Genomic DNA, 26,500 nt, shown 5'->3' with positions numbered 1-26,500 from the left:
ACGCCACAAGCATGGCAATATGTCAACGCTCTCCGCTTATCAAATCAAATCACTGACAGTGTGATAGAAAATGCTTGGAAACATACACTAACCGTCACTGGCTGTGTATACACATGCATGAACACGCTATACCTGTGCCAAGAAATTTACAAAAACTGATCTACGCATATCTGCCTCATGACTGAATCATTTACAGTGTTGTGCGGTGAGGTGCAGTACTGGACACTGAGTCCACTGGCATGCATGTGGAGTGTATTTTTCCTCCCCTGTAGGTTCCCCCCAACCCTTCATCTAATATCACTTACTGTGAAATGATGTTAAACTAAAGAAAGCACACACACACACACACACACACACACACAGGGCAGCAGCTCACCCTGGAGAAGAAGTAAGCTCCCCTGATGGCGGTAGCGCAGATGACCAGGATGTAGAGAAGCTTCTGGACGGTCACCTGACAGGCCCTGCGCCATGATCGCTTCTCCTCCTTGGCGTACTCGTATATTATACACAGTACCTGGCACACACACACAAACACACACACACACACACACACACACACTCAAAAAAATGATCACACACATTCACACAGCGAATTGCTCGCCTGCATGAGCACACACAAAGGCATCCCCAGTATGTGTACTCATGTCCATGTGGAAAGATAAAACAAACTATTTCAACAAATCGCTTTATCACATATAATGCAAGTGTGCACAAACATGCATATATTTACATGCAGAAAAAGAAAGCATTACATAATTACATGTAAATACACACATTACAAATGCACACAGTCAGAACACATTTTCTGACAACCACACTCAGACACACCTAAGTATGGATGCACAAATACAGATATGCGTGTCAGTGTACCCGGTACATGCATTCAAGCATGACATGCGTTTTAATGAACAGTCAGCCTCATAAACAATCTTTTACCTATTGAAATACTCATTTGTCTTTTTTTTTCTTGTATCAAATTTATTATTAACAACACAGATAAATTCTAACCCAACCAAAATACACAAGGAAACATCTGACAACCACAAAAAGGAAATTTTCTTCCTAAAATTACGTTTTAGTAACATACTTACCATGACCCAATAGTGCAAGTGCAGACTCTGGCAGGGGTCTGATTTCTGTCCTGTGCAAACTACTACCCGCCTATGCGGAGAAAACGAAAGTAGCTATGGCCGATAACCTCCCAAAGAAGGTTACCTCCCCTGCGCATCCCTGACTAGCGTCCTCTTTTTCAGGCAGCCATCTCAACTCCTGATCCTGTGCTCTTCATAGTATCGGCATATAATGATTTTTATTTTCACTTATATGTTCCCATGCTCTCTTGTGTGGTAAGAAGCACTATTGTATGTGTATTGTTTCCTATGAGGCGCTCAGAACCCATTATATGGTGAGTTTGCGCCATATAAAAACAATACATTATCATTATCATTACATGTTCAAACCAGCTTACCAGCTGCACAAGGGCAACACATCCCAGCAGAATAAAGATGGAACCAAAGGCGATGTAATAACCAATGTTCAGCTCATGGCATGTACCGCCTGAAAACTGCACCTGTCAAACGATAACAATAATAATGATAATCATCATCATCAAGGAAACATAGTAAGTAATTCACTGTTCCAACAAAGGAGGCAAGGCCTACAGAGACTCACCTGTGATACCTACTTAATCAACACAAAAGTTATAGGGGGAAAGACATGCAAAGTAAAAGTTGCAACATTTTTAATCCCACACTAGCCACTATTATCTCAGTGTTACATTTGATCCTGCTCTTTCCTTCAAGCAGCAAGTATCCAATATCGATAAAGCAGCCTATCTGGAAATCAGAGAAATCAGTTCCATTTGACATGTCCTTTCCACTGAAGCTAAAGCACTCAATAAGTATTCATTATTATCATCATTATTATCAAAAGAACACTGGTCTATTCACTGGTCTATCCAGGCTAAATTATTGTTAACAGTTTCCTGGCTAGTTCACTTAAGTATCTTCTTTAAATTCTCCAAAAGGTCCAGAACAGTGGAACCAGGTTGTTCAGCAAGTCACCGAGACAGGAACAAGTCACACTTCTCTCTCAGTCCCTTCACTGGATTGCTGTCCTTCCTCATCATTCGTGGGCTGCAACTCCCATGTTCACTCATATGTACCCGAGTTGGCTTTTACGTGTAAGATCGTTTTTACTCCACCATGCAGGCAGCCTTACTCAGTTTTCAGGGCTGTGCATGCTGGGTATGTTCTTGTTTCAATAACCCATGGAACGCTGACAAAGATTACAGGATCTTTAATGTGTGTATTTGATCTTTTGCTTGCATATACACATGAAGGAGGTTCATGCACAAGCAGGTCTGCACATGTTTTGACCTGGGAGATCAGAAAAATCTCCAACCATTACCCACCAGGCACCATTACTGAAATTCAAACCCAAGACCCTCAGATTAAAAATCCAATGCTTTAACCACTTGGCTATTGTGCCTGTCAGCAACCTGTCCAATACAAAATCATCTACAAACTTGCATCTATTTGTGTGTGTTATGTGTGTGTGTGTGTGTGTGTGTGTGTGTGTGTGTGTGTGTGTGTGTGTGTGTGTGAAGTGCTTAAAGAGCCCTATTTAGAGGACAGGCAATATATAAATTCACATTTATTTATCATTACTATGACCCTGACATTTGACATTTAACCTAAGCTTGGATTTTGGAAACATTAGTTCTGGCCATAACCAATTACTAAATTTTATGAGAACTGGATAAAGGAAACCCCAAGGTCTGTGTTTTTCTGTTATTATTTTTTAAATTCTTTATTTTAAATTTTTTTTATTTATTTACAATTTTCCCTATCACACCATATTTCAACCTTGAACTTTGGCCCCAACCTTGACCCTGTACAGGGGTTCAGCTCTCTCCATGACCGATCACTGTGCTAGGTCTGATCAAGACTGTATGCACACATAGACAACAGAGGGTGGTTGAATGAACTCACTGACGGGCGCAATAGCCGAGTGGTTAAAGCGTTGGACTGTCAATCTGAGGGTCCCGGGTTCGAATCACGGTGACGGCGCCTGGTGGGTAAAGGGTGGAGATTTTTACCATCTCCCAGGTCAACATATGTGCAGACCTGCTAGTGCCTGAACCCCCTTCGTGTGTATATGCAAGCAGAAGATCAAATACGCACGTTAAAGATCCTATAATCCATGTCAGCGTTCGGTGGGTTATGGAAACAAGAACATACCCAGCATGCACACCCCCGAAAACGGTGTATGGCTGCCTACATGGCGGGGTAAAAACGGTCATACACGTAAAAGCCCACTCGTGTGCATACGAGTGAACGCAGAAGAAGAAGAAGAATGAACTCACTTTATTCACATGTGATTCAATAAAAACTGACTTGAGCCGACTAAAAAACCCCCAAATATACCAGTATATCATTATAAAAGAACAAACTGGATCAAACTGGCTGCGTAGCATGAGCCACACTGTACTTCAAAACAATCAAACATGAATGGAACTGTACTGAAGTGACCTACACTGGAAAAAAAAAAAAAAAAAGAAAAAAAAAAGTTGAGACAACTGAAATATTTCTGCATTTTTGATCACTCACAACCCAACTCCACTTAATTCAACTGACCCCCAATCCTCCTCCCCCGCCACACACACACACATACGCACACACACACACATACGCACACACACACACACACACACACACACACACACAATCTTCCCCCTGACATCTCACTCACTAAGCACAGGCACTGCCCATCCTGGCATGCCCCGTGGCCCGAACAGTTGCCTGGGCAATGCGAGTCGTCCACCATGACGTCATACGGGGATGACGTCAGGCCCACCGTGCTGACGTCACCCAGACCCAGGCGCAGCGTGGAGACTAAGACGTCGTCAAACGTGGGAGTGAACGCCATAGACCTGGTTAAATCATCATTCGCCAGCTAGTGTTGTGTGGAGAAACGAAAGTAATAGAGACAGACAGGGGGAGGTGGAGCAGCTATAGGAGGAGTGAAAAGACTGAACGAGTAGTAGAACTTCCGCCTCCGCCAATATCGTAACTCTCTCCATACGAACGGCGAAAGAGACGACGTTAACAGTGTTTCACCCCAATTACCATCATCAAAATATTGCAAGCGGAAGGCTTTTATACTGAAGAGGTGAATGTTGACGAAGAATACCACAGTTCTGACGACGGAAGCTAAAGGTTGGGTCATTCAGACACCCACTGGACATCCGAGGGGTCTGTGTAGAGGAGAAGAGAGGACTGGCCGTATTGAGTGAGTTAACTGTGGCTATAGTCCTGAAAAGCATCAGAAGTGCAAAGCAGGGTTAAGAGAGAGAGAGAGAGAGAGAGAGAGGGGTGAGGAAAGGAGAGAGAGCGGTCAAACAGTTGTGTTTGTGTGCGCGCGGTCCTGTGAAATTCTTTCTAATATTTTCATCAGTCGTAAGTGGCACTATTCATAACTTGACTAATAATTGGTGTTGGCCACGGACTTACAAACAGTTCTATTTATAGTATGTTGGCTGAAAAATAAGGAACTGAAGGAGAGACAGGCTGACTTCTTCGCATGTCACACAAACAGTGACACTGGTGACTTAACTGAGAATCACACAGATGCCTTCCCGGATGGGTGAGCGAACGATGAGAAGACTGAACATTAAAACAGCTTCCAAAATGAGACCGACATGATCAGAGAACTTAATTCATGTACAGAAGCGGCGACACACCCACCATCTCTGCTTGCCGGGAAAAGCCATGGATGTGCAGCGACACGAATTGCACACGAGCGCTTTGTCATGCAGTGTGTCCATTCCAAACTGATATTCCAGTCAGTCGACGCAGGAGGCGATGTTTGTTCACCACTGAGTGGCGCCATAACCGCTGTCGGTGACAGTCACCTGAGTAGATAACGCGAAAATGATGCGCTTGTGTGTGTGTGTGTGTGTGTGTGTGTGTGTGTGTGTGTGTGTGCGCGCGCGTATGTACGAGTGTGTGTGTGTGCGCGCGCGCGTGACAGAGAAACAGACAGAAATGAATGGGAGGGGACTGGGGGCTGACTGAGACAGAGATTAAACGGACGAAAGGGGGAGGAAGAGGGGAGGGTGGGAGGGAGGGGGGTAGGGGTGGGGGGGGGGGTGAGGGGGTCAGAGAGACAGATAGTGACGGAGGAGGAAACGGAGATAAAGAAAAAAAAAAAAAAAAAAAAGAACGCGGATAATGTTTAAGTTAGAAAGAGCGAGAAGGGGAGGGTAACACACACTCACACACACACACACACTGACACACACACACACACACACACACGCGCACAGATAGAGTTGAATAAACAGTCTAAAAATCATATCTTCTGATCAAACTGTCAACAACAACAACAACAAAGCAAACAGTAAGAGTCAGTCTGGCTTGAGAGCAAATACAAGACACAAACATACACTGACATGGTCAATTCTCATTCCTGCACTGCGGCGGTGAAGAACAACGAAAGACCGTGTTGGTCCGTCCAAACATACCATGCACAACTGAAACCACCCAACAAATGCGCATGGCAAGTGTTCTAGAATCTTCACTGGGGCTTATCCACATACTCAATAGCCTTCACACAGTCGCAACAAAAACCATACATATTACATGATATACGTTCTCCATAAAGTGCTTGTTTCACACACTCCAGAATAAGGGAACGACCAAGGTTGAACTCAACATCTGTCAAAAGCTGACCACACAAGCTTCCAAAAATCACAGATCACAGGTAATCCGCCCAGGAGAAATGACCAAGGTTAAAGTAAAGATCGGGCTGATATACAAACATACGTCATCGTTGATTGAAAGCTATATTCTCACCCAGACACTTAACTTTGTAACCCAACCCAAAACGGAGCAATACTCACTTGAAAAAAACAACAACACACACCACAAATAGGCCTATTCCCAACACTTCTGAAGTAAGAAATGCATCCACTCGTTGACGTATCCTGACCTGCTGTGACCGAAGAACGGTTTGACTGTGGTTAACTTTGTGGCAGACACTTCCCCGTCAATAAAAAAAAAAAAAGAAGAAAAAAAAAGATAACAGTTCACTGGTCGTGACTGCTATAGATCTTTTGCCACGCTGAGCAACATGACTTTGTTGAAACTTAAAATTAATTATGCGTGTTTGGATAATGTCAGAAAAACCTGTAAAACCAGTGCCAAAAAAAACAAAAAAAAAAAAAAAACCCCAAAAAACAAAACAAAAACAAACTACCAGTACTACTCAGAACATTCATTTAGAACTGTTTAATCAAAAATTTACAAAGCGGCACCACAGGACAAGCGCAGGTTGTCAGCAGTGGTAACCCTCCATGTAAACACACAACACAAATTCGTATGAAATGACACTTATCGTTTTTAACTGGCTTGGGGGGAGGAGAGGGGGGAGGGAGGTGTGGGGGTGGGGGATGGGGGCGTAAAAAATTGATATTAGGAACATTATAGTCAAAGGCCGTTTTTGTCCATCAGTTTCTCTTTCCTGATTTTCCCACCTCAACCAGTCTTAAACGGGACTCTGTTGAGTGGATGATGGAGTCCAAGTTCGATCACGACTTTCTGAACGAATCCACAGAATAAAGCGAAAAACAAACAAACAAACAAACAAAACAAAACAACAACCATCAACCGAATTCTGGCTTCACGTTTTTACGCGTCTTCGTGCAAAAATAAACTATAACAATGATTGAAACAACCTTGCAGTCAAAAGGGCTATACACATAAAGTAGATAAGACGTGTGTGTGATGTCGTGTGTGTGTACACATCTGATGTCGAGAACGCCCGATAACAGCGAAGACTGTTCACACCACCACCACAACGACCAGCCAAAAAAAAAAAAAAAAAAAAAAACCACCTAAACTGCTCGTGTTTTGATCACCTCTTGCTGGTGTGACTGTGACATGAGCTGATCGATGCAATAAACGGCCTTTGAACTTTCTCTTGGTTTTCTTGTTTTTTGACTCACTTGTGTAAACAAAGTGAGTCTATGTTTTAACCCGGTGTTCGGTTGTCTGTGTGTGTGTGTGTGTGTGTGTGTGTGTGTGTGTCCGTGGTAAACTTTAACATTGACATTTTCTCTGCAAATGCTTTATCAGTTGACACCAAATTACGCATAAAAATAGGAAAAATTCAGTTCTTTCCAGTCATCTTGTTTAAAACAATATTGCACCTCAGGGATGGGCACAAAAAAAAAAAAAAGAAAAAAAGAAAAAAAAGAAGCCTAATTACATGCAAACTGCATTTACTGTTATATTTATATTTTTTGTAATCTCTAAACTTGGCACTTTGATCTGATATTCTGACCCAACAACAAGAGCAGTCATTATTATCATTTTTTGTTCAAACAGGAACTTCTTTTGCTAAGCATGGAAGTTTTATTTATTTTGCAAACGTTTTGGTGTAGATAGTAAACAAGGGAAATTACTCTGTAATTAATGCTAGGGGAGTTAATTTGCTTTAAACTGATCTTTCTCATCTTAAACATTACATTTTGAAATTATACTCAATACATAAAAAGCTTGTGTGTTTTACTCTCAGTCACAAGTGAGTCTTGAAGGCTTTGCCTCTCTTGTTTTACTTCTGTTGTCCATGCGATTAGAATACCACCGTCCTTGTCTTGCACCTACTTTCGGAAGGAGAGGTCGTGGAAGGAAGGAGGTTGAATGTATATGTATGGAAAGGAATGGACTGACAAACATGTGTAGAAAGTTTCCGCTGAAGCGGGAACGCAAACGCAAAAATCGGCCCACAGAGCCAAGTGTTTAACCGATAGTCACAAGGTATTCGCGTTTACGAATGTTCGATGAGGGGCGTACCTCTCACAACGTCACCGGGGTGGGGGTGGGGGAATCGTGGCGGCAATAAGGTTGAGAAGGTGAAGGGTGTGCATGTGGGGCGAGGGTGGGAAAGGGCAAGTATGTATACATATATAATGATTCCGCATGCTACGACCGAGAACCACGAGAGATGCATATCACCTTCTTGAGAGCTGGCAACAGATGGTCATCATAAGATTACTAACTGGGCATTGCAGTCTCAATGTCCACGTGTTCAGGAAGTTGCCGTCTCAATGCCCACGTGTTCAGGAAGTTGCCGTCTCAATGCCCATGTGTTCAGGAAGATAAAGCTGGTACCATCTCCCACCTGCTCCTGTGGCCTCGAAGACCAAACATCTGAACACATTCTTCAGTCCTGTCCCCTCTTGAAGGGGCTCAGAGAGACACCGTATGGCTGACATCAACCCCACTGCACACCAAGCTCCATGGCTCCAGACAGAATTTGGAGAGGACAAAGACCTTCATCAGACGGGCTGGACTGACACCTTGAAGAGGCGAACAAGAAGAATGAGAAGAAGATTGATCCCGCTGAAGCAGGAACTCAAACCCCCCAAATCGGCCACGGCGCCAGAAGTTGTTACTGCCACGTTGTTCGTGTTGCTCGATGAGGGGCGAACCTTTTACATTTTACAGTTGCCCCGAGCTGTAACTGGAAGGAAATGAAAACGAAAGGGTGTTGAACTGGCCAGAGACGATTAATCTCTGTCAATACAACCAAAGCTGCTCAGAGTAGGCCTACGGGTGTGTGTGTGTGTGTGTGTGTGTGTGTGTGTGTATGAAACGTGGGGTCATTGGCCTGTAACAGTCAAAGGTGGGGTGGAGTGGAAAAAACCTGAGGATCAGACTTGAAAAATAAACAGATTAAAATTTTTTTAATGAAAAAACAAAACAAAAAACAAACAAAAAAAGACAAAAAAACAAAACAACAACAACAACAAAAAAAAAACCCAAACAAACAAACAACCCCCCCCCCCAAAAAAAAAACAACAACCCCAAAAACAAAAAACAAAAAAAAAAAAAACCCGTGCTAAAGGTTGTGCCTTGATTATCCAATCTGCCTTTACTGAGTAAATAGTTGGAAATGTCCTGCCTTCTAGGTTTCAGTTACCACAAAGCATGCACATACGCACATAGGCTACACATACAACACGCGCGCAGGCAATAGATTCTCAACCCATTCGGATTTTTTCTGTTTCAAAAGTTACGATCGATGTCAAACTTTTAGTGATACCCTCCGTAAGTGATACTTTGACCTGCTTTTAAAAGGACGGTCTTTCGATCTATAAATATGCCTTAAATACGAAGTAACGGTGGAATGAGTGACATATTTCTAACTTCGGCCGGATTCACTGTACTGGTCTTCTAGACGAAATACATTATTTTTTCTCGTGTCTGTTTTTCGAATCTCTCTCTCTTAGTAGTAGTAGTAGTAGTAGTAGCAACAGTATTGTAGGGACTGGCAGGTTATCTGCCAAGACCTCTCGGGCCTTTTTTTATGTCCCCAACTAATCTTCATCTTCACTTCTTTCTTTTTATTCTATTTATTTATTTTCTTCTTTTGTTTGTTGTTGTTTGGCGGGATACGCAAGTACGCTTCTGCAAGAACTTTGCTTTCATTCATCATAACCAGAAAATGTTTCTTTTGAAGTGGTATTGGTGTCAAGGAGATTTTTGAACGTGTTATTATTTTGTGCAAGTTTAACTTTGGTTGGTAGTGCGTTTCATATTTGTGCAATTTGGTAAGCCAATGAATTTTTTCTAAGGTTGGCGTTGCATTGTTCTAAAAAAAAAAATGTCTTTACCGAGTTTCTTGTACTATCATAATCCGACATTCTAAAGATATGTCTTGCATTTACATCATTTATGTTATTTAATATCTTATACTGAAGTTTCCATCAAATCTCCTCTTAATTTTCTACCTTTTAGCGAGTGTAGATTTAGGTATGTAAGTCTTTGTTGGTAACTCATATTCTCTTGTTGGGATAATAATAAATAAGTTTTTTTCTGATTCCCATTTTGATTCTCTCTCTCTCTCTCTCTCTCTCTGTCACCACATCCGCCCAAGACTCAGAGACAGAGAGACGGAGACTGCCATAATTGCATTGCTATCATCTTACTGTTTAGACTTGTTTGCCACGACACTGACGACTGAATCTGGAACACCGTGCACGGGCGCTGGAAAGCCCCAAAAGTCCTCCACCGCCTGTTATTCTTTTATCCAGCCAGACTCGCCTTCATGCTTCCGCCATGTTTGTTTGAACCTATGACGTCAGGAGAGTTGGTTGTGACGTCGCCTCTAGTTGTAGATTATTGTTCTGAAAACAGTTTAGATCTACGAACACAGAGAATTATCTAACTGATAAAATCGATCTTGCTCACAAACAAGCTCTTTGTCAACTCAGAATAAGCGCACATTATTTAAACATCGAACGAGGAAGATATGCAAACATTCCCAGAGAAGAGAGGTTATGTGCTATATGTGAAGTTGTTGAAGATGAATTGCATTTCTTAGATTCGTGTATCTTATTTCATAATTTGCGAAGCGATCTAATTACTACTATACAGCAGCATGATCATCAATCAAATGTGATCTCTAGAAAAATACAAAACAATATACTAAAACCAAGTGATTTATTCACCTGCGATGACTGTCAAAAAACACTTGCCAACTATGTATTTCAGTGCATGCGTATTAGATGACCGTTTATTTCTTTGTTCCCTTTGTTCTTTGTTGTGTCTATTAATCCTTCGGGATTTTATGACAATAAATGAAGTCAAGTCAAGTCAAGTCAAGTCAAGTCACAGTCAGGCACACGCGCAGGCGCCGTGGCGCGCTGATACAAGCAAAGAAACAACAACAAAATAAAACACCTCTGTGTGTGTGTGTGTGTGTGTGTGTGTGGATGTGGTAGTAGTAGCAGTCTTCAGTTTAACGTCTTCCACTTTAAGTGATATTAGACGAAAAAAAAAAGAAAAAAAAAAGAGGGGGGAGGAGGGGTGGGGGCGTGGGGGTGGAGGGCGGGGCGTGGTGGTGGGGACAGTATTGGGCAGAGGGTGAAAAATGGTGTGTGTGTATGTGTGTGTGCGCGTGTGTGCGCATGTGTGTGTATGGTTGGGAAAGATACAGAGCATTGGAAAAAATAAAACATTAAAAGAGGAGACATAGGCATTATATAGAAGGAAACGCTAACATCAAACAAATGTAACAACTATAACAAAATTTTTTAATGTTCTATTGGACTATGCAGCAAACCTTCTGCAATAGCAGATAACATCTTGAAATTGTCAAAAACACATTCACAAGAATTTTCCGAGAAGTTTTGTAAAAACGATTTCAGACTCTGACATTCAAAGAGAATGTGTTTGCTAGAAATAGATTCTCCACATATGCATTTAACATCTCTGCTGAACTTTGTTATAAAAGCGTTCAGCTTTATCCTGTTTGATAATGTCTGAATTTGCCTTATCTGATTGAATTACTGAATGTATCTGATTGATTGATAGATTCCAGTTGTTGAATATTATTTATACTTTTATTTAAAACTCTGCCATTTTGCTGGTATACTTCCCTGACTTTGCTCCATGATGCTTTTTCTAGTAAGCGGTACAAAGGCACATAAAGTTCTGTGGTTCCCTGTTGGTGTTTTGAACCTTATCTTACAGCCCTGTCAGCCCATTCATTATATAGGAGACCAAGGTGAGAAGGAACCCAACAAAAAGTTATAGGTGTTCCTCTCAAATTCAACAGGTGTGTGTGTGTGTGTGTGTGTGTGTGTGTGTGTGTGTGTGTGTGTGTGTGTGTATGTGCGTGTGTGTGTGTGTGTGTTTCCTTTTCCGTTGCTAATATCCTTTACAAAGATATTAGGACACTTTAACACAGAATACATTTTTGAGAAACTACACAACGTTAAAAAAAAAATCGCCCATTTTTCGGCCGACATACTATAGCTCCTTAGGACAAATACTCTGCTCCTATCATTCCTCCCTACCCCCCCCCCCCTCCACACACACACACCGGCACACACACACACACACACACACACACACACACACACACACACACACACACACACACACACACACACACACACACACACACACACACACCTTTCCAGCCTGTGCCGGACAAGATGGTGTCAATTCGGGGTGGGGGTGTTGGTTGGGGAAGAGTGGAAGGGCTGTGGGGATTTGGCGATGTCTATTCTCTTTCAGACACAGACGGACGGACATAGACTGGCCGAGTTCATGGAAGAAGTTGTTCTCCGGATTGATACACGATCGGCGGGTGCAAAAGCCGAGTGGTTAAAGCGATGGACTTTCAATCTGAGGGTCCCGGGTTCTTCTTCTTCTTCTTTATTCGTGGGCTGCAGCTCCCACGTTCACTCGTATATACACGAGTGGGCTTTTACGTGTATGACCGTTTTTACCCCGCCATGTAGGCAGCCATACTCCGCTTTCGGGGGTGTGCATGCTGGGTATGTACTTGTCTCCATAACCCACCGAACGCTGACATGGATTACAGGGTCTTTAACGTGCGTATTTGATCTTTTGCTTGCGTATACACACGAAGGGGGTTCAGGCACTAGCAGGTCTGCACATATGTTGACCTGGGAGATCGGAAAAATCTCCACCCTTTAACCCACCAGGCGCCGTCACCGAGCTTCGAACCCGGGACTGACGGGCGCAATAGCCGAATGGTTAAAGCGTTGGACTTTCAATCTGAGGGTCCCGGGTTCGAATCTCGGTGACGGCGCCTGGTGGGTAAAGGGTGGAGATTTTTCCGATCTCCCAGGTCAACAACATATGTGCAGACCTACTAGCGCCTGAACTCACGTCGTGTGTATACACAAGCAGAAGATAAAATACGCACGTAAAAGATCCTGTAATCCATGTCAACGTTCGGTGGGTTATTGAAACAAGAACATACCCAGTGTCCACACCTCCGAAACGGAGTATGGCTGCCTACATGGCGGGGTAAAAACGGTTATACACGTAAAACCCACTCGTGTATATACGAGTGATCGTGGGAGTTGCAGCCCACGAACGCAGAAGAAGAAGAAGAAGATACACGATCAAGATAATGATAACGTCCAGACCTGTTTGTCTTGATTCACACTGCTGTCTGTCCCGTGTCCACACTTTTATCAAGGTTTGTCGATCCCATCATCTTAATCAGTCAGTGATCGGTGGGCGTCAAATGCCGTCTGCTTTTTCAGTGTTTTGCCCATTGTTGATGTTGTTGTTGTCCTGATAGCAGGTTATCTCTGCATGTGTCATTCGCCGTTTTATTATCGACCCAGCCTTTGACGTGTTGACGTCTGTTCTCGTTCATTCTTTTCTCTTAACTATTCATTTAAAAAAAAAATCAAATAAAAATCAAAAGTTGATAGATAAGATGAAGAAGGGGTGGGAAGGAAGAAGGAGAAGGTGATGATGATGATGACAGTGATTTCGACAACGAGGAAGAATTCAAAATTTGTAGGCTCCCACAGCTTGCCAGTGTCCCTTTCCATGTTCAGAGACTCAGTCTTCTCCTGTCATGCCCTTTGTGTCTCTTTTGTCCCTTCTTCATCAAAGAGTGCTCTCACTCTGTTGTATATTGCTGTTCTTTCTGGATTTGGTGCTTTCTCCAGTTCCTCTTTGGCTAGTGTGAGGTGGTCATGTAGCTGTTTGTAGTGTATCACTCCAGAAAGGTTTGTCATCTTCGCGACGCCCTCTTTGTACACTCTGCTTCGCAGCTTCAAGGATGGTTTCTGTGAAGCGTTTGGCATTTGTGTTGATGTTGTCTTTGCTTGCTTGGCAAATTTCCAGGCATAGTTCTTCAGTAAGCTGCTGAAAAATTTTCCATGTTGGCCTTCTTGTAGTTCCAGCTTGGTTCTTTCTGACCCGTCTGCTTTACTACCTAAGATAATTTGTTTACACGTTTGCTGATAAATTTAAAAAGGAAATGCTATTAGTAAACAACCCCTAAAAATTCGGTATATATCTAGGCCATACAACCAGTTAACGTGACCAGGAACTGTCACTGAAGCACAATATAGGAACGTTTGGAGAAATACGCACAAAACTTATATTAACTCACTCAGGACGGCCAGTCCTCTCCTCTGCCCTACAGAGACCGCCTCGGACTTCCACTGGGTGTCTGAATGACCAAACCTTTTGCTTCCGTCGTCAGAAATGCGGAATTGGTTCTCTACATACACCTATTCAGTATGAGAGCCTTCCGCTTGTGATATTTTGATGATGTTAATTGCGGTGAAACGCTGTCATCCTCGTCTTTTTCGCCGTTCGTATGGAGAGAGTTAAACTTGAGACGACAGGCGGAAATGAAGCTGACGCTTTACATTCGAATTATTGTTTTATTTATCTGTTGGGTTGTTGTTGTTGTTGTTGTTGTTGTTTTAATGCTCTATGAAGTTTTCTTTCAACAAGTCGCCGGACGGCGCCTACAGCGTTCTGATTACAAGTCACTGATCGGCGGCTGCGGCGTCTAAAGTGACGAAGCTATTCACAAACAGAAGCTAACTATTTTGAAGAGCCCCGATTTCCATCCCGTCAGCAGCACCATGGAAAGCTTTGGGAAGCACAACAAAAAAAGAAAGAAAAAAGAAAGAAAAACAAACACACACACTAAAAAAAACAAAAAAACAAACACGTAAGGGTATCGAAATGGCGGTGCTACGTCGTGTGTGTGTGTGCGTGTGTGTGTGTGTGTGTGTGTGTGTGTGTGTGTGTGTGTGTGTGTGCGTGCGTGCGTGCGTGCGTGTGTGTGTGTGTGTGTGTGTGTGTGTGTGTGCGTGCGTGCGTGCGTGTGTGTGTGTGTGTGTGTGTGTGTGTGTGTGCGTGCGTGCGTGTGTGTGTGTGTGTGTGTGTGTGTGCATGCCTGCGCGCATGTGTGTTTGTGCACATAGGAGCGCGTGCACGCTGCCCAAACATCAGTGTTGTTTCAGTGGCATTTTCCCGACGCAGTTCACCCCTGCTCCATCCAGGTACTACTGGTAGTGCCTGACGTTTCTTGAACTCGTCCGAACAGTGTTGTGCTACCCTGGCTTGCAGCTGTCCGCGACGCCCATTGACTCAGGGTAAAAACCCTCCAAAACACTCCCAAGACCCAAACTATGGGCAAATTTACCTTAAGGGTTGTTTTCCCCATAGGTCGTCAAACTCCACTTTAAGTTGAAACATTGACTCAGGGTAAAAACCCTCCAAAACACTCCCAAGACCCAAACCATGGGCAAATTTACCTTAAGGGTTGTTTTCCCCATAGGTCGTCAAACTCCACTTCAAGTTGAAACACTCACTACTATCTGAATGATATATACCAACAGCACATTTAACAAGAGCAATATGATTCATCCCAGTGACACATTATCAGTGTCTCTTTTTCCCAGCCTGAGGAAACTGCTACATTCCGAGTACGTGTTACCACAAGGGGATAAAGAAATGAACTATACAACAAATATACATATTGCGTTATACCCACCCGTAAGAAAGAACTATTTCTAAATCATATATATATATATTTTAATTGTATTAAAAAAACCCACACATTTAAACACTATTTAAACAAAACACACACACACACACACACACACACACACACACACACACACACTGGCGCAAACGACTGCAACCGGCATTTTCGTTGGAAACAACTCCTTACCTTACCCCACATGATTGAAAAATTGACAGTCATCGGCTTATGCTGCTGTGTGTGAAGACTGCATCAAGCTCTTTTCTTATTTTGACCTGTAGATTATGTTGGTTTCCACACACATACTGCTTTCAACCAAACTAAAGTGCTGTTTGAAAGAAAGGAATCAGCAACCACGTCTGTTTCGTTGAGGGGGGAAGAAGTAAGGAACAGAAACGATATATACATTTTTAGTTTCAGTTTCAGTAGCTCAAGGAGGCGTCACTGCGTTCGGACAAATCCATATACGCTACACCAGATCTGCCAAGCAGATGCCTGACCAGCAGCGTAACCCAACGCGCTTAGTCAGGCCTTGAGGGGAATTTTTTTTTTTTTTTTAAATATCGGAAATAAACAGCTATGTGTAACAACAACACCAGGGGAAAATAAGGGAAAAAACAATTGGAATGGGGTCGATAATTAAGACATAACTTCACATCTGATTTAAGTTCTTTTTAAAGGCATCTAGTACTTCACACAAGTTTTGTTTTGACTGCCAGTTTTATATCTTGAGGCCTACCACTGTTCTTGAACAAACAGCACGAACTTTGTTATCACAAATACCGTCTCCCTCGAACCAAAATCGGTTATCTGGACAACCGACACTGATATTTACAGAAAATGTAGGGTAATCCCCCCCCTCTCTCTCTCTGTGTATGTGACGCGAGAGAGAGAGAGAGAGAGAGAGAGAGAGAGAGAGAGAATGTGTGCGTGTGTCAATCAGGATCACATCTACATGTCATTAGAATTATTAAAGAAGGTTTACAGACACAACAACGAGAGGTAAAACTGACTAACTTTTAACTCACTCAGTACGGCCAGTCCTCTCTTCTCCTCTACACAGACCCCTCGGATGTCCAGTGGGTGTCTGAATGACCCAACCTTTAGCTTCCGTCGTTAGAACTGTGGTATTCTTTGTCAACATTCACCTCTTCTGTATAAGAGCGTTCCGCTTGCAATATTTTGATGATAGTAATTGGGATGAAACACTGTTAACGTCGTCTCTTTCGCTGTTCGTATGGAGAGAGTTAACGTGTACGTTATGACATGTACTTTGATTCGTATATGAACTGTGCAAGTCGATGTACAGGGTCGTGTTTACACATACTTAAAGACTGTATCAGTATTATCAAACGCGTGTTAGTTCGGACTTTATATCGTTTAACAAGACAATGTGTGTGTGTGTGTGTGTGTGTGTGTGTGTGTGTGTGTGTGTGTGTGTGTGTGTGTGTGTGTGTGTGTGTGTGTGTGTGTGTGTGTGTGTGTGTGTGCTCAATGTGTATTCCCAACTGGCATTAGCTTTTATATGGAGCGACTCGGGGAATGATTATTAATACCGAGTGTAATTCATATTCAAAAATAAAGATCCACCTATCTCTCGTTTTCTTTCTAACATAAAGAACTATCACCTCTCTCTCTCTCTCTCTCTGAGTGACATGGGGGATGATTATTCATACCGTGTGGAATTCATATTTGAAAATAAATGTATCTCTCTTTCTCTCCCTTTTCTTTCTAAAATAAACGGAACCTATCACCCCCCTCACCCCCCCCCCCCCTCCCTCTCTCTCTGCGCTCGTGAGTGTGTGTGTTTGCGATGAGCAGTCGATGATAATCGATGATCAATGCAGGCCAATCCCATATGACACGACAGATACTGTGAAGGATTTTGAGGTCTCAAAGTGGTGGGTCATTTTTCCTGTGTGCACGCAATTACGAACGAGTAGACATTAAAAGTTTCGATTTCATTTTCTGAAGAAGGCGTCACTACGTTCGGACAAACCCAAGCAAAACAAAATAGATAAATATATTGAACAAGACATTGAATCACTCCAGCACGCTATGGCAGCAGTTACTGACAAACTTTCCAAACAGTCCCACAAGTTTGTTTGTCTTCCAGTATTAGCTGACTGGGTTTAATGATATTTAGAGTGTAATTTTGAATTTTTTGTATGAATTCTGTTCTAATTTCTTTGTATAATTCGCAGTCATCTAAGAAATGAAATTCATCCTCTATTGTTTAACATTGTAAACATAGTCTCCTTTCTTTTGGAATGTTGAAATATCGGCCTTTTTCTATTGCTAAATCATGACAGGATATTCTTAATTTGCACAGTGATTGTTTTTGATTATAATCAAGATATCCTTCAAGCAAATAAGGTTCGGTTCTGTATTCACGAGTAATTTTATTATAGAATAGTAGCTTAGATTTATTTTCAGATTTGTTTCTCTTCCAGAATAAAACATATCCATATTCTAGCTTATTCATTATAACATGGCTAAGTCTATGAATATTGAATGTTGACTGATTATTCCAAACGTGTCTTAAACCAAGATTCTGTAATATAATTTCAACGAAATTAATCCATGTTAGCTGTTTTGTTTCCTCTGTACAATTTTGATGTAGGAATTTTCTCGTACCTGTGTTATGTGGATGTTGGTGGGCGGGGCGGGGCGGGGCGTGGGGTGGATGTGATGTGAGAGGAGTCAGCAGGGAGAGAAAGGAGGAGGAAAATGAAAAAAAAGAAACGCATGACAAAACCGGAATAAACGTGGACAGGTCCAATGCAATGTGATACCACTGTGGAGTGTGTGTGTGTGTGTGTGTGTGTTGGTCGACAGACTGTGTTGTTTTTACATCAGCTGTATGCAGTCCGTGACACATTCTTTCCCCAACCTCTATTGTGTGTGTGTGTGTGTGTGTGTGTGTGTGTGTGTGTGTGTGTGTGTGTGTGTGTGTGTGTGTGTGTGTGTGTGTGTTGGTCGACAGACTGTGTTGTTTTTACATCAGCTGTATGCAGTCCGTGACACATTCTTTCCCCAACCCCTATTGTGTGTGTGTGTGTGTGTGTGTGTGTGTGTGTGTGTGTTGGTCGACAGACTGTGTTGTTTTTACATCAGCTGTATGCAGTCCGTGACACATTCTTTCCCCAACCCCTATTGTGTGTGTGTGTGTGTGTGTGTGTGTGTGTTGGTCGACAGACTGTGTTGTTTTTACATCAGCTGTATGCAGTCCGTGACACATTCTTTCCCCAACCCCTATTGTGTGTGTGTGTGTGTGTGTGTGTGTGTGTGTGGTCGACAGACTGTGTTGTTTTTACATCAGCTGTATGCAGTCCGTGACACATTCTTTCCCCAACCCCTATTGTGTGTGTGTGTGTGTGTGTTGGTCGACAGACTGTGTTGTTTTTACATCAGCTGTATGCAGTCCGTGACACATTCTTTCCCCAACCCCTATTGTGTGTGTGTGTGTGTGTGTGTGTGTGTGTGTGGTCGACAGACTGTGTTGTTTTTACATCAGCTGTATGCAGTCCGTGACACATTCTTTCCCCAACCCCTATTGTGTGTGTGTGTGTGTGTGTGTGTGTTGGTCGACAGACTGTGTTGTTTTTACATCAGCTGTATGCAGTCCGTGACACATTCTTTCCCCAACCTCTATTGTGTGTGTGTGTGTGTGTGTGTGTGTGTTGGTTGACAGACTGTGTTGTTTTTTACATCAGCTGTATGCAGTCCGTGACACATTCTTTCCCCAACCCCTATTGTGTGTGTGTGTGTGTGTCTGTTGGTTGACAGACTGTGTTGTTTTTACATCAGCTGTATGCAGTCCGTGACACATTCTTTCCCCAACCCCTATTGTGTGTGTGTGTGTGTGTGTGTGTTGGTCGACAGACTGTGTTGTTTTTACATCAGCTGTATGCAGTCCGTGACACATTCTCTCCCCAACCCCTATTTTGTGTGTGTGTGACTGTTTTATTTGTTCGGTGTCTATATGCTTCGCTGCACACACCAACTACTTAGCATAATTGTCTACAAATACGGCGTGACCATGAATAGAAGACTGAAGACGTAGATGTGGGTGGGGAGGTGGAAGGAGCTCACAGTGTAATGCAATGAGTAAATGCGCGATTTCGGCTACTATCGTGTTTTTATTTTGTTCTGTCATTCATTTGGGAGAGTGAGAGTGATGAGTGGGTAGAGAGTTCGCTGCGTGTGCGATGCGTGAATACGTGATGTATCATTTCGTTTTTGACTCACTTGTGTAAACAAAGTGAGTCTATGTTTTAACCCGGTGTTCAGTTGTCTCTCTCTCTGTGTGTGTGTGTATGTCCGTGGTAAACTTTAACATTGACATTTTCTCTGCAAATACTTTGTCAGTTGACACCAAATTAGGCATAAAAATAGGAAAAATTCAGTTCTTTCCAGTCATCTTGTTTAAAACAATATTGCACCTCTGGGATGGGCACACACACAAAAAAAAGAAGCCTAATTATATGCAAACTGCATTTACTGTTATATTTTTTGTATTCTCTAAACTTGGCACTTTGATCTGATATTCTGACACAACAACAAGAGCAGTCATTATTATCATTTTTTGTTCAAACACGAACTTCTTTTGCTGAGCATGGAAGTTTATTTATTTGCAGATAGTAAAAAAAAAAAAGAGGGAAATTACTCTGTAATTAATGCTAGGGGACTTAATTTGCGTTAAACTGATCTTTCTCATCTTAAACATTACATTTTTTTTTCTTTTCTTTTCTTTTTTCTTCTCCCAAGCTTATCCATCATATTTAATACAGAGCACTTTTCAACCATTTTAAAAATCTCTTTCCCCCCCCCCTCCTAATGATTCCTTTACAAGATAAAGCGTGAAGCACAAGTGAGTCTTGAAGGCTTTGCCTCTTGTTATTTATTGTCATTCACTTGGATTGACGTGAGCTTAAAGTTGGGCCAACAGCAAAATGAGGGCTGTATGATCAATGGTTTCTCCGCTGCAATAGGAAGTCATATACAGCTTAGTCTTTTGTGAAGGACTATGACTCTCAAACTTGGAGGCAAGATCGCTCTGGCTCTTAGTGCTGCAGCCTTGGGATCCATCCCAACGCTTGCTGTCATAAAACCTTCTTGACCGAGAAAGCGGATGTAACTTAGGTAAGGCACTCTCCACTATAATCAAATTTTAGCCCAGATAGTCAGGACAGCAGATGCCTCCTCTGCTGTTCTGGTGGTCCTAGTCGGACACGACTGATGACGGGCGCAATAGCCGAGTGGTTAAAGCGTTGGACTTTCAGTCTGAGGGTCCCGGGTTCGAATCACGGTGACGGCGCCTGGTGGGTAAAGGGTGGAGATTTTTACGATTTCCCAGGTCAACATATGTGCAGACCTGTTAGTGCCTGAACCCCCTTCGTGTGTAAACGCATGCAGAAGATCTAATACGCACGTTAAAGATCCTGTAATCCATGTCAGCGTTCGGTGGGTTATGAGAAACAAGAACATACCCAGCATGCACACCCTCGAAAGCGGAGTATGGCTGCCTACATGGCGGGGTAAAAACGGTCATGCACGTAAAAGCCCACTCGTGTACATGCGAGTGAACGTGGGAGTTGCAGCCCACGAATGCAGAAGAAGAAGAAGAAGGACACGACTGACTATCATACACACATTCACTTGGGGAAGCGAGAGCTACGATGCTGTCCTTGGGCATTCGGCAAGGCAGGGAGGACGACCAGTTTGGAAAGCCCTATGTTCGTCGCACACTGATTTCCACGATGTTTGATATCGGCAATGAACGCAAACATGTTGACGTCTGTGTACTTGAACTGAACCCTGAACCATCACCGCTTGCTGGCCCATGAGTCGTGTCCACTCCAGCATTTTAACTCACCATGCAGTCAGTTTGTGAAGAACGTTTCCTAGGAACGTGACCGCTTCACGCGCGGCGCATGCTATTCACTGCCAGGTCAAGACCTTGGGATCTGTTAATCACTGCACGTGGTATACCACAAAGTTCATCATAAACATCTTGTACCTGGCGAGTCCACTAAGTGGTTATCTGTAGTGTTAACTTGCTTGTCCAGTGACCGACACGACGTGTGAAATCAACGATGACGCAGCGTCTGGTTGTACTCTTGTTATACGTTCAGCCGGTCCAGACATCTTTACTGATATGTCTTGACCAGACTTTGACAGAGAGAGAGAGAGAGAGAGAGAGAGAGAGAGAGTGTGTGTGTGTGTTGGACAGATTGTTCACATGAAGATAGGAACTCAGAAGACCGGTGAAGGTTGTACGATTTCCGTCTCCAGCGCAGAAGCCGAGTACGGCTATGAGGACATTTTTACACAGGTTGTGCTGAACTGAAAATAAAGCTCGAGTTTGTGCATGTGACTTTTCAGTCTGGATGTGTCCACGTCTGTCTCTGCCAGTGAAGTGCACACTGGATTTGAAAAAAAACAACCCCACCCAAACCCATCTCTACTGTTCGCACACATATACAACCCACGACACACACATACCAACCCACGACACACACACACACCAACCCACGGCACACACACACACACACACACACACACACACACACACACACATACACACACACACACACACACGTTCATACATCTTTTTTGTTTTCTCGGATTCACACCACCACTACTGTGCAGTCTTTTTACACCACCACTACTACTGTATGTCTTTTCACTGATTAACTGAAACTGATTACCCACACTGTGCAATCTTTTCACTGATTAACACCACCACTACAGTGCAGTCTTTTCACTGATTAACACCACTACAGTGCAGTCTTTTCACTGATTAACACCACCACTACAGTGCAGTCTTTTCACTGATTCACACCACCACTACAGTGCAGTCTTTTCACTGATTCACACTACCACTACTGTGCAGTCTTTTCACTGATTCACACCACCACTACAGTGCAGTCTTTTCACTGATTAACACCACCACTACAGTGCAGTCTTTTCACTGATTCACACCACTACTGTGCAATCTTTTCACTGATTACACACCACTACTGTGCAGTCTTTTCACTGATTCACACCACCACTACAGAGCAGTCTTTTCACTGATTCACACCACTACAGTGCAGTCTTTTCACTGACTCACACTACTCTGCAGTCTTTTCACTGATTCACACCACCACCACAGTGCAATCTTTTCACGGATTCACACCACTACAGTGCAGTCTTTTCACTGGTTCACACCACTACTGTGCAGTCTTTTCACTGATTCACATCACCACTACAGTGCAGTCTTTTCACTGGTTCACACCACTACTGTGCAGTGTTTTCACTGATTAACACCACCACTACAGTGCAGTCTTTTCACTGATTAACACCACCACTACTGTGCAGTCTTTTCACTGATTCACACCACTACAGTGCAGTCTTTTCACTGATTCACACCACTACTACAGTGCAGTCTTTTCATGGTTAACACACTACTGTGCAGTTCCTTTTCATGATTCACGTCACCACTTCTGTGCAGTCTTTTCACTGTTTCACACCACTACTGTGCAGTGTTTTCACTGATTAACTCCATCCACTACAGTGCAGTCTTTTCATGATTAAAACCACCACTACTTGGCAGTCTTTTTCGCTGATTACAAAATCCTCACTACAGTTGCAGTCTTTTCCTGACTCACACCATACCTACAGTGCCAGTCTTTTCACTGATTAACACCACCACTACTGTGCAGTCTTTTTTCACTGTTTCACACCACTACAGTGCATTCTTTTCACTGATTCACACCACTACAGTGCAGTCTTTTCATATTAAAAACCAATTTCAGGCGGTTTTTTTTCACTGATTCACCCACACATGCATCTTTTTCACGATTAAAAACCCCAAAAATGTGGCCTTTTATAAACATTATGTAGTTTTTAAATTATTAAATAAAAATTTTTATGATAAGTAATTGGTCTTTAGATAAAATAATATTTTATAATAATATCTGGGTTTTTCAGATTAAAATATGGCACTTTTTAATTCACCCACCTCATCAGTTTTCCTGATTTCCCCCATAAGTCAGTCTTTTTCATTAACCTACTTTAGTTTTCCCCACACCCAAACCCCCACCAACTTTTTCGGATTCAACCCCCCCTCAATTTTTCACGGATTCACACCAACACAACTTTTTTTCGATTCACCCATACAGTGAACTTTTTTTGTTACACACCACTAAGGCAATCTTTCACATTCCCCCACATTTTCAGTGAATATTTTTATTAAAAAAATATTTTTATATTCACACCAACCAATCTTTTCCGATTTCCCTTACAGTGCAACTTTTCACGGATTCACACCACCACACGGCAACTTTCCAAACACCATTCAGGGAACCACTGATTAAAACTCTGCAGTCTTTTCCCCTGATTTAACCCACAGGAGTCTTTTTTTAGATTCCCCAATAAGTGCGTTTTTTGAATTCAAACCCCTCGTGCTCTTTTCATGGGTTTTCCCCCCCCAAATCAAACATCTTTTCCAACCCGTTTCACAAAACCAAACCCTCTACAGGCAGGTCTTTTCCCCCTGATTCCCCACCACTTTCAGTGCGTCTTTTCACTGTTCCCACACTCCCCCCCCTACAGTGCGCTTTTCACTGTTCACACCAAACCCCTAACTGTCAATCTTTTCACGGGTTAAAACCCCTACGGGGCAATCTTTTTAAGGGTTCACACCCCTACGTGCAACTTTCACTTTTCCCCCACCACTACGTGCTCTTTTCATGATTAAAACCACTACGTGCTCTTTTCACTGATTTTACCCACCTTTCAATGCCCTTTTCACTGATTCCCCCACCACTACAGTGCGGGTTTTTTACTGATTCACCCCCACAAAAGTGCAGCTTTTCAATGATTTTACCCCCCACCACAAAATTTCAGCTTTTCATGATTCACACCAAAAAGGCAGTCTTTTCATGTTCCACCATACGTGCAGTCTTTTCACGATTCACACCACCACACTGTGCCCCTTTTTACGTTCCACACCCCTACGAAAGCCCTTTTTATGATTAAAACCACCACTACTGCTTTTTTTTTTTTTTCAAGCCCCCACTTTATTTAGTTTTATATTAACCTTTTTTTACAGTCCCTTACCAAAAAGGGAAAGGGCCGGGAAAAAAAAAAAAAACACAAACAAACCAAATTGGTTGATTTGCTTAAAATTTTAAAGGATTTTCTATTTATTCAAACCCGTCTTCTCCCCCTATTTTCCCCAAAAAATATAAACAGAAAAGGGTTTGTTTATTTTTTTTCTTTTTCCCCCCCCCCTTTAAAAGAAAACTGACCCAAATTGGGGGAAAGATCGAATCAAAAAAGCTGCACCACACAAACCCCAACACAACAAACAAATAAAATTTCGACCAACCATTTTAAAAACCCTACAAACAAATTGAAGGTGAGTCGCAAAGAAAAATAAACCCAACCCCACCCAAGCACAACCCACCAGTGGGGGAAACCCCACCCCAAAAACCACATATTAGGAAGATCTACGCCCCGAACAAAAATAAACCCCCAAACCGCCCCCAAAAAAAAGGTAAAATAAAATATCCAAAACCCCCCCAAAAAGGTAGCAATTGCCTTCCTTTAAAAACTTATTAATTTACCCCCTAAATTTTTTTGTTATTTTAATAAATAAAAATTTAAAAGTTGTGTAAAAATAAGAAGAGTAATGTAAAAAATAAAAAAGAAACACAAAAATAAAAACACTTTTTAAAAACAATTGAGACAGTTCTTGGAATCCGATTTATTTGTTTTTTTTTGTTTTTCTAGATCAATTTTTTGCAATTTTTTAAAAAAAATACAAAATATTCCCAAAAAAAGGGGGATTTGGGGTTGAGGGGACGAAACTGTTTTAAGAAAACGAAGATCCCGGTGTCTGGACGGTCCCCCGCTGTTGAAATCTATTTACGCTAGAAGGTTCTGCGCATGACCCAACAGTACATCACCTCTTAAAAAGGGAAAGGGAAAAACACCACCACCCAAACCCCAAAACCACAAAAGGGAGGGCAAGAGGGGAACTTATAAAATAAATTATTAAAAATTTAACTTTTTAACTTTTTTTCCCTTCGTAAATGATTTTTTTTTAAAATTTTGAAAGGGGGGTAAAATACATTTTTGCGATTCCCCAAATTATTTAAAGGCTAATTGAAAAAAAAAAAACCAATTTTTTTTTCCCCCTTTTGTATTTTTATTGGTTTTTTTTTTATAAATTGTTTTTCCCTTTTCCAAATCTATCTTTGTAAATTAAACAAAATTTTATATTTTACTCTGGAACCTAAGTTTTTTAAAAATTTTTTAAAAATAAAAAAAACAATAAAATTAAAAAAATAAAAAAAAATTTTGCCCAAAAACCAAATTTTTATGTTTGTTTTGTTTGTTGTATTGTTTGGTTTTTTTTAAACACAAAATCGAACAAAATCTTTTAAAAAAAAAAAAAAAAAAGAAAGAAAAAAAAGGTGGGGGGTGAGGGGAAGAAGGGTTTTTATTTTGGGGGTGGGGGTGGGGGACCAGGGAGGTGGGGTGAGGGAGGGGGAGGATCCCTGGTGGGGAGTTAAAGAGGTCGCAAGAAGGTTTAAAAAAAAAGGGTGGTGGGGAAACGAGGGGGGGGGGGGGGTTGTAAACAAAGCTGTTGGGGCACCGCCTCTCTTACAGCGTAATGAAGGTTAAAAGGGGGAGGGTCTGGGTGGGGAGGGTTTGAATTTTGTAATGAAAAAGCTGGACGTGATGAAGGGGAAATCAAGGGGAAAGACGGGGCTGCACCAGAGGGGGGCGTTACCATCCTCCCTCCAGGGGGAAATGCGCATATTTTCCGAAAAAGTTTAAAAGACCTTTTGCGGCCGGTTTTCTTAAAAACTTAAACCCCACCCCCTTTCGGGGCAAACAAAATGAACAATGGCCCGGTCTACGAACTTTATGTCGGAAATATGCTGCATTTCACCCTGGATGATGGATGGTAACTGCACTCTTGTGCGAGACCTGCTCTTTCCCTTGACTTTTCCTCCTTCATCACGTCCAGACATGTTTTCAGTTGACAGCAAGTTGCAAACTGATCTCCCCACACCAGACCCATCGCCCTTTTATAGCCAGTCATTACGCCTGTAAGAGAGGCGGTGCTCCACCACCACCGCCTTTT

At 42.3% G+C, this 26,500-nt stretch overlaps 2 protein-coding genes across 7 annotated transcripts in view; both read right to left on the bottom strand.

The window, feature by feature from the left end:
- The window catches only part of LOC143289895 (uncharacterized), a 42,637-nt gene extending 20,840 nt beyond the window's left edge, over positions 1 to 21,797 (bottom strand). The window contains exons 1-4 of one of the 6 annotated variants that reach the window (XM_076599118.1): positions 21,789 to 21,797; positions 3,754 to 3,934; positions 1,469 to 1,570; positions 377 to 514 (exon numbers count right to left, since the gene is read on the bottom strand). In XM_076599118.1, the coding sequence (XP_076455233.1) occupies positions 377 to 514; positions 1,469 to 1,570; positions 3,754 to 3,930 (417 nt within the window). In that variant the 5' untranslated portion in view covers positions 3,931 to 3,934; positions 21,789 to 21,797. Of the gene's footprint in view, positions 1 to 376; positions 515 to 1,468; positions 1,571 to 3,753; positions 3,935 to 4,748; positions 4,859 to 5,455; positions 5,479 to 5,905; positions 6,059 to 21,788 lie in introns of those variants that run through there. The other 5 variants (XM_076599116.1, XM_076599117.1, XM_076599115.1 and 2 more) reach the window with 5 other exon arrangements.
- LOC143289636 (histone H2A-like) overlaps positions 21,613 to 26,500 on the bottom strand; it is a 10,994-nt gene continuing 6,106 nt past the window's right edge. The window contains exon 4 of the mRNA XM_076598682.1: positions 21,613 to 21,669. Within this exon, the coding sequence (XP_076454797.1) occupies positions 21,613 to 21,669 (57 nt within the window). The remainder of the gene's footprint in view (positions 21,670 to 26,500) is intronic.

Source organism: Babylonia areolata, chromosome 14, assembly GCF_041734735.1.
Source record: "Babylonia areolata isolate BAREFJ2019XMU chromosome 14, ASM4173473v1, whole genome shotgun sequence".
Lineage (NCBI taxonomy): Eukaryota > Metazoa > Mollusca > Gastropoda > Neogastropoda > Buccinidae > Babylonia > Babylonia areolata.
The sequence above is the reverse complement of the archived record's forward strand: the minus strand, read 5'-3'. Positions and strand labels throughout refer to the sequence as shown.